Here is an 8,554-nt window from a genome sequence, read left to right as displayed (position 1 = left end):
CCTTTTCTATGTTTGGGAAGTTTTCCTTAATTATTTCTGTGAATAGCATTTGTAGTTCCTTTGTTTGTACCCCTGCTCCTTCATTCACATTCTTTATTCTCAAGTTATAGACCCTCTTGTCATCTTCTAGCCTTTGTATTGTTACTGCTTGTTTCCTTGCTATTTTTAAAAAGCTTTTCCTTTCATAATCCCACATTGCAAACCTGTCCTCCAGTTTGGATAATCTATCCATAGTTTGTTTCTTTCAAGCTGTTTTGCCATCTTTCCATAGAGTTTTTAATTTCCTGGTAATCTCTTTGAATCTGCTTCATGTATTCTACATTTTCTTTATATTCTTGATGAAATGGTTCTCTCCTTTGTTTGAGTTCCTCCCTTCTTCCATCTGTGTTTTCTTGAAGGGTATTTAGCATCTCTGTTATTAATCTTATATCTTGCTTTACTTGGCTAAATATTTCACTTTTGAACTCATCTATGAGGTCCCGAAGATATCTCTTTATGTCTACTGGTGCCGTGTCTGATATTGCATGTTTGCTGTCCTCATTTTGCTTTGTATTTACCTGTCCTGGGTCAGTGTTCTCAGGGTTGGGACCTGGTGACTTTTTCTTGTTGCTTCCTTTTCCCATCTTTTTGGTTTCTTCCCGGAGCCCCCAGTTTCTTTTTTGTTGGTTGCAATTCTTCTGAGATGCTTGCTAGGTGACACTTCCCACTGTACTGTGCTAGTGAGTTGCACACAGGGGCAGCTTATGCTGGCCCCTACCCTCTGGACCAGTCAAGCTACTGAGTCATTCACTGTATTACTGAACACTGCCTCCCTTCCGGGTTAGTCAAACTTCTGATGCCTTCACAATGTTTGTGTGCATTGCTTCCATAGGGAATTGATTTCAGATTATCTATTGGGTCTCAGACAGGTCGCATGACCCAGGCCAAGTTCACTCCACCAATGCTGTTTGGAAGGGAAAAACTGACTGAAGTCACTGCTGCCCCTTGTACTTGCCAGTCTTGCCTGGTCCCAGAATGTCATCCACCAGAGCACCCCTTTCTGTGGAATGGCTCCACTCCTGTCATTCACCACAGGTTGATGCAGGCTCCCCACCAGCTCATCTCTCCACTCAGCTGGCCAACCCCTGACCTCAGTGTGATTGCGCCTCCAGTGAGTCAAAGTGGCAGGACCTTGATGGCTTGGCAAGTTGCCCCCTGCGATGGGAGCACTGAACCTTTAGCTGTTCCAATAATAGCACTGGGACTGTATGCTTGTTTCTTCTCATCTTAGTTTCTTCTTGTGACGAGAGAATTCATCTCCCTCTGTTTGGGACTTCTCACACTATATTATATTGAATTCAAAGCTGACTGTCTCAGGGAGCCTCTGTAGCTAGCTGTTATCTATTCACCATCTTTCCTGAGTTGATTTTCATCTCTATTAATAGTTGTCTTATAGAGTTTGGTGCTCCTATCTTTGGTGCATACATATTTATGCTTGTTTCCTCTTCCTCTTGAATTTTTCTCCTAACAAGTATGGCATAATATTTATCTCTTTTGATCATTGTTGGTTTCAAGTTCACATGTCTGTAAACAAAACAGCTACCCTGTTTTTTCCTGTATTCTTGCTACATGGAGTATTATTTTGTTTTTTGAGTTTTTTCACAATATTTTTAAATTTTTATTTAAACAAAGACTAAACAAAACAGAAAACAGGTAGAAATAATACCTAATTTCAAAGAAAAAATTAACAGTAAGAAATCACTAGTTAATGATTACATATTGTCCTCTTACAAATAGTTGCTCAAGATACAAAAGTTAAACATACAAAGTGGGGATTCAAACAGTGAGATTGCAAACAGTTCTGTTCAGCTATCCAACAATAACTTAGTGTCATGGTTTATGTCTGTGTCCCCATGCCTCGTGAGTTTGCATTGTGCGTTTGTAATTGATTCATTGTCTAGTGCTCAGATTGATGATGTCAGTGCTACACCCACATAGGGGTGGAACCAGGATATGATGTAATGGCAGGAAGAAGGTGTGCTTTCTCTCTTTGCTGGTTCCTGCTTGCTGTTGACAGCTGCCATGAACTGTGGCCCAGCCATGCCCGCCTGCCTTGGAGCCAACTGAGTATGGACTGAAACCTCTAAAAACTGTAAGAAATAAACCTTTCCTTTCCTAACTTTGGGCTTCAGGTATTTTGTCTCAGCAATGAGTAAAAAGTAACTAAGACACTCAGTAATATGGTTATCAATCCTATATACTTAAACATACATGCAGTTATCCATATCTTCATTTATGTTGAGATTAAATAAGCCATAGCAGGCTAAAATCACTCTGAACAAGGAATAATAGTACTGCTGGATTTCACATCATGTGACCATGGGATAACCACTGGGTACTGTATTGTCAAAGTAGTTGTTCATTTCACCATATGTTATAAGATCAGTTCTCATAAACTGTTTTTAGGTTCTATGCATACATGAGTCTTAACATGTATTTCTATCCTTTCTATATTAGAGGGAGAAACAAAACAAAGCAAGCAAAAACGAAACATATTCCTATAAACACATGAAGTGAAAAAGACATATAAAACCACTGTCAAGGTGTTCTACCATGGTTATTGTGTAGGCTCTTCTTCAATAGAATTGTCTATATTATCAGACATAGTATAACTGAATACAGCAGTACATAACAATATTAATAAAGACACAACTTTGTAGATAGTATAAAACTTCAAAAACAGGTAATAATCAAACCAGAATGGGTATCATGGTGAATCTTGTTATTTTCAGTGTAGTTGTCTATACTCTCAGCCTTAATACTATCAATCATAACAGTTTTGAATAAAGTCTGTCGATACCAAACAGCAATCAAACAAACCAGATTTAACTAATATCAGTCATGATAACAGCATAAGTTATACAGGGCTCCAGATTAAGTTAATAGGAAATTAAAAAGAGAAAAAAGCCAATCAAAACAAGATAGTATAGTGACACAGGATTTCTTTTTTTTAAATTTTATTTAAGGAGAAAAAAGAAAAAAAAACAGAAAAAAAGATACAATTTATACAGAATTTCAGAAAAAATAAACAGTAGGAAATCACTAGTTACTCATATATTGTCATCTTAGAAATAGTTGTTCAAGTTACAAAATTAAAGCATATAGAGGGGACTTTCAAACAGTGAGACTGCAAACAGTTTTGTTCGATGATCTAACAAAACTCAATATGACACAGGATTTCAAAGCAAGGTAATAGGAAATCAACAATAGGTACCATACTGCCTCTTGTTGTTTTCAAAATAGCTGCCCATACCTTCAGACACAGTAAAATCAAACAAAACAGAAACAGAACAGAAGCAGTAAAAACAAGTAAAGAATGCAATGCAGGCCTTCAAAACAAAATAATAGTAAATCCAAAATTGCTACCATAATATATCTTCTTATCTTCGAAATAGCTGCCCATGCCATCAGACACAACAAAATCAAACCAGATAAAACAGTAAAACCCAACCAAAACAATGAGAATGATACAGGATTTCAAAACAAGATCATAAGGAATTAACAATGGTCACCACCTTCAGAGGAAGATCCCCCATGTATGCTGCATTGCATATTGTTATCCTATGAATAGATCATCAGACTACCAGCTTTAGGCTGGCAAAGTCAGTGAAGCAGTAAATACTACAAGCATTAAGTTGTATTCTACCTCATTAGCTATCATCACAGCCTGTGTTCCTTTGGATCAGCTGGTCACCGATGGGGGGGGGGGAAATGTTGGCTCTTCATGCTAATGGCATTTTGACTGATACTGCATTGAATCTGTATAACAATTTTGGGACTATGGTCATTTTCACCATGTTGGTTCTCCCTACTCAAGAAGACAGAATATTTTTCCATTTCCTTATATCCTCTTAAACCTCCCTTTTCAGAGTATTGTAGTTTTCAATGTTGAGATCTTTTACTACCTTTGTTAGACTGATTCGTAAGTATTTCATTGTTTCATAGATGACTTTTATCAGATTGAGATAAAGACCATCTATTTCAGTTTTCTGTAGGATCTTAATCATGAATGGGTGTTAGACTTTGTCAAAAGCTTTTTCTGCATCTATCAAGCTGATCATGCAATTTTTGTCCTTGGCTCTGTTAACATGGTATACTACATTCATTGATTTGCATATATTGAACCATTCCTGCATCCCAGTGAATCCCACTTGGTTATGGTATATAAACTTCCATACAACTTGGTTTGCTGCATTCCAACTTGATTTGCTGCATTCTATTTGCTAGTATCTTACTAAAGGTTTTTATGTGTATGTTCATTAGGGGGATTGGCTGGTGGTTTTATTTTTGGTTGGATCTTCTGGCCCTTGTTCTACCTGACACATTCCAAAGGCTGAGCCATGCATACGGTTAAGGAATATTTACTAGGAATGCAAAGGAAAGGTTGAAAGCTTTTTAGATCATAAAGTTTAATTCTGATGTTTTTTGTATTTCTTAATTGTAATGGTAAAGCATGCTCTTAAAAATCACATGTAATTAAGTGAATATGTGACTTTGAGTTATGTGACTCAGACTCACTGTCTGCTCACCAGGGAATAACTAAGGATAGTGGTTCCAGATTTGCAGGACTGAAGGCAGCAAACATGATCATAGGGAAGAATATAAAAAATTGCATAAAGTGCTCCAACAGGCTACCACATGCAGCAGTCAGGATGTCCCCAGTTCATTTTTTTGGCCTACATTAAATGACAATGAATTCTTTACTAACTGATTGATCACCAAACTCTTCAATCCAAAGCAATTGCAGGGATAAATCAATGCACATTTTAAAGAGAAAATAATGACATTTGATTTTATTTATGATGTAGAGGAGGAGGAAATTTGGCTGATGAGAGAACCGCATAGAATCAAAGAGTAAAGCTACAGAAATCAGTTACAGAGCAATTATGTGGCAGCCACATCCTCTTGGGAATCTGGGGGTCTTACAGGCCCCTAAGACTAAAGAAACAGAAACTTCCTTGTTTCAAGATTCACCTAGTGTTTGTGGTCAGATCAGATGCCCTGTAGGGGTGAAGAAAAAGTTATTAGAGAGTGCTGACCTTTCTTCCTCTAAATCTGACATAAAAGAATGGTTTTATCAGATAAAACACAGCCTGATTTTAAAAATACTACTGATCTCAGCTTTCTTGCTCAGTAAGAAAATGTTCTTTCCAACATTCATCCAAGGGCTGAGGCTGAAGCATTAGTCCAGGCCTGAAGCCCTGCTCCCTGTAGCCAGTGCTTCAGTGAGAAGAAAGCGCTCACACTCCTCTGCAACCCTCCCCTTGGGAGAAGCAAGCAGGAACATTACCTGCTTATTGAGGTCCTCGCTGACCTGAAAGGAAAGGACAGCAGTGCATTAGCCATCAAATCCACCTCAGATGCCGAAGGAAGCCTTCTCCTCCCACCTTCCACTGCCCAGTGTGAGTCTGGATCCCTGGAAACCACCCTGCACCTGGTGGTTTAGGTCCCAGCCCCGGAATTCCTCTGTCCCTCATCTTGATTCTGACAGTTTGATTACAGTGGCTTCTAGAACTCTGGGGCATCTCTCTTCTGTCTCATCCCTTATCACAGTGAAGGGAAAGTCAGGGAAGAGGTGGCCTCAGTCCCCGGGCAGCTTTTCCTACCTTTCTTGCTCCTCACGTGCATGACGATGCCGACTGTGAGGAAGATGAGCCCCAGCACGAAACCCCCGATTCCAGTCAGCTTCTTGTTCCGGGCAGCATCAGACTGAGCCGCTGACGAAAACAAAATCCAGGGTTACTGTCACCTCCACGGGGACATCCCTGTCCATGTCCTATGTGAGACCCTGGAGTGGATGTGGAACATCAGCAAGAGGCAGTGACCAGGGGACCCACTAAGTCCCGGTTCCAGACTTAGGCTGGTGACTTCAACCACAGGACAAATGGGCACTCTGCCAGCTGCCTCTCAGTACAGGCCGAACAGTGTGAAAGCTGACAGAAGAGAGCAGCTCCTATGTGGGAGGCCAGTTCAGGAGAGTCCCCTGAGTTTCTCATTACTGAAACTCTGCAGGGGCAGGGGAGCCTCTGTTTCCTGAAGCTCAGAATTACACTCAGAAAACACAGTGTGTACTCATGGCTCCAGTGTAGACAAGAAGAGTGGACCTGGGAGCCAGTGTGTTCCCTGCCTTTCAGACTGTGGGCTCTGGAAGGTCCCTGAAGGCGGGAAACTCACTCCACTCCACAGTGACAGGGCTGTCCAGGCTGGGGTGCTCCACGTGGCAGGTGTAGACGTCTCCCTGCTGGGGGGTCACTTCCAGCATCACTAGGATCTGGAAAGTCCAGTCCCCATTATGGATCAGGTTGGTGGACTCGATCCCAGCTGTTTCCTCCTGTCCATTCAGGAACCATCGCACCTCAATGTCACCCGGGTAGAAATCTGTCACGTGGCAGATGAGCTGGTTGTGGTGCTGCAGGGTGCCCTTCTTGGCGGGGGACACATGTACTTTAGGCTGGACTAGGATTGGAGGGAAAAAGGAATGATGCCAGAGATTATTGTTTCTTATATGCTTTCACTAAGAAAGTGTTTTCTAGGTGTTAAACGTACAAATGTCATAATTCGGTGAGCAGATACTGTTTGTACTGCAGTGATATAAATAGACCCTCCAACAGAATATGCCTGATCACTAATCACATAATAAACTACAAAGATTTGAAGGAAGACAAAAGCAGTACTTTGTAATATATTAGCAGAAATTGTACCTATAAGCCATTGATTACCAATAATAGTCTTTTGAAAAAGAATATTTCTCCAGTTTTCAAACTACCTATATTTTCAATGCTGTATCTTTAGCAAAATGAGGCAAAATTGCCTAAACAGGGTAAAGTTAAGATACATAGAAAATAGTATTCTCTTGTCTACCACATTATATCATGAACATTAAAAGTATATAAAACAAGTGTGAAATTGATTTAATTTTCAGATAGTCTGTGTATTTTATGGCCTCTTCTTCCCAAAAGTCCATGACTGATCTCCATATTTACAGTAATACTGTTTCCCAGAAAATATGGTCTACTCTAGAAACAATATATAACATGATTTTAGAAGGCACCAGAACTTAGTTAGGGATAGCTTTATATTTAGGGAATCAGTGCACACTGAAATCTAATATCCCAAGTCCCATCTGTTTGAGTATTAGGAATTCCAATCTATTTTTAATTTTTTTTTAATTTTAAAGAGATTAAGACAAAAGAGAACATAACAAAGAAGATAAGAACATAAAACAACACAGTATTTCACCATAAGACAACCCAATATAACAGTAGCTACCATGTCTCTTTCTTTGAAATAGTTGAGCACACCTTCACATACAATAGTATCAAACATAACAAAATACTATAAAACCATTAAAGAGAGTGAAAATATTACAGCGCATTCAGAACCAAATAACAAAAAACAATGGCTACTCTATTATCTCATTGTCCATAAAAAATTTGTTTATAGTATCACACATAATAAAATCCAATAAATACAACACGATAGAACCAATGGAAACAGAAGAACAAAATCATAGTAGGATTTCAAAGCAAGATGATATTAAATCAGCACTGGCTATTACAATGTCTTGTTTTCTTCAAAATAGCTGTTCATACAGAAATTCCAATGTATTGCAAAGTCTCTCCTATGCAGTCTCTTTCTTGGTTGCTTGAGATAACCTACAAGCAGGTGTTGTCTGTTCCTCTCCATCTTTCTGTCTGATGTTCTGTGCTTTCCTCCGCGTCTTTTTTCTGGGTCACTCTTGCCTGATACTCCTGTCAATTTCCATGCTGCTTGTGATTTTACCAACGGTGAGTTTTTCTGGGTCTCTACTGCCAGCATGTTAAGTCCCTCCCAAGATCAAAAATATCTGTTTACCTCAAGAGAAAGTATATTCAGAATTTCACTCTCCACAGCTTTTAGGTGCTTAATAGCTCATTTTTCCCCAATGTATGTTTCCCATATAGCACAAATACATGGAAGTGAGACAGGGTCAGGTAAAAGGATGCTTCTGAACTGTCCATGGAACCACTGTTTTCTTTAGCAGCTTGCTTCTGTGTCCAGATGTGCCTACACTGCAGCCTTGTCCACTCCAAGTGATTTACATTTAGCTGTACCTTTCATTTAAACACATTTATAAGCTCACAGTTCACCTGCCAGTTCAACACTGCTCTGAGTTGTAATTTGTAACTTAATTTAAATTGCTCTTTTTTGGGGACTCCTTGGTCTCATGCAAATAAGAACCTAAAGTAGCTTGTCTATTTTAAAGCCCAGAATATTCTGTAAGAAACTTTGCCTTGAGTACTGTGAGGAAAGCATAGTCATAAATTAACATAAACTTGTATAATCGTTAGTTACCCAGGAGTTTGTACTTTACTAGGCAACATGATTGTTTGTTCTTGAGGAAATCTTACAATGCATTGTATATAAGGAAATGAAAGCAGGACGTTAGTCCCAGTGGAATGCTGCTGGCACAGCACAAGAGGCTTTGCTAAGATGTGTCCAATTGAAGTAAAGATGATCGTCAGGAAGGACAGTA

General features: G+C 39.3%; 1 protein-coding gene across 1 annotated transcript in view; it reads right to left on the bottom strand.

Moving 5' to 3' along the window:
* Window positions 1–4,803: 4,803 nt before the first annotated feature.
* LOC100714501 (HLA class II histocompatibility antigen, DP beta 1 chain) overlaps window positions 4,804–8,554 on the bottom strand; it is a 28,960-nt gene continuing 25,209 nt past the window's right edge. The window contains exons 3-6 of the mRNA XM_003473711.5: window positions 6,214–6,495; window positions 5,646–5,756; window positions 5,330–5,353; window positions 4,804–5,040 (exon numbers count right to left, since the gene is read on the bottom strand). Of these exons, the coding sequence (XP_003473759.3) occupies window positions 5,334–5,353; window positions 5,646–5,756; window positions 6,214–6,495 (413 nt within the window). The 3' untranslated portion in view covers window positions 4,804–5,040; window positions 5,330–5,333. The remainder of the gene's footprint in view (window positions 5,041–5,329; window positions 5,354–5,645; window positions 5,757–6,213; window positions 6,496–8,554) is intronic.

Source organism: Cavia porcellus, unplaced genomic scaffold (assembly GCF_034190915.1).
Source record: "Cavia porcellus strain 051 isolate PalLab524CR breed Dunkin Hartley unplaced genomic scaffold, mCavPor4.1 scaffold_28, whole genome shotgun sequence".
NCBI lineage: Eukaryota > Metazoa > Chordata > Mammalia > Rodentia > Caviidae > Cavia > Cavia porcellus.
Note: the sequence above shows the minus strand (reverse complement) of the source record. Positions and strands in the feature narration are given on the sequence as shown.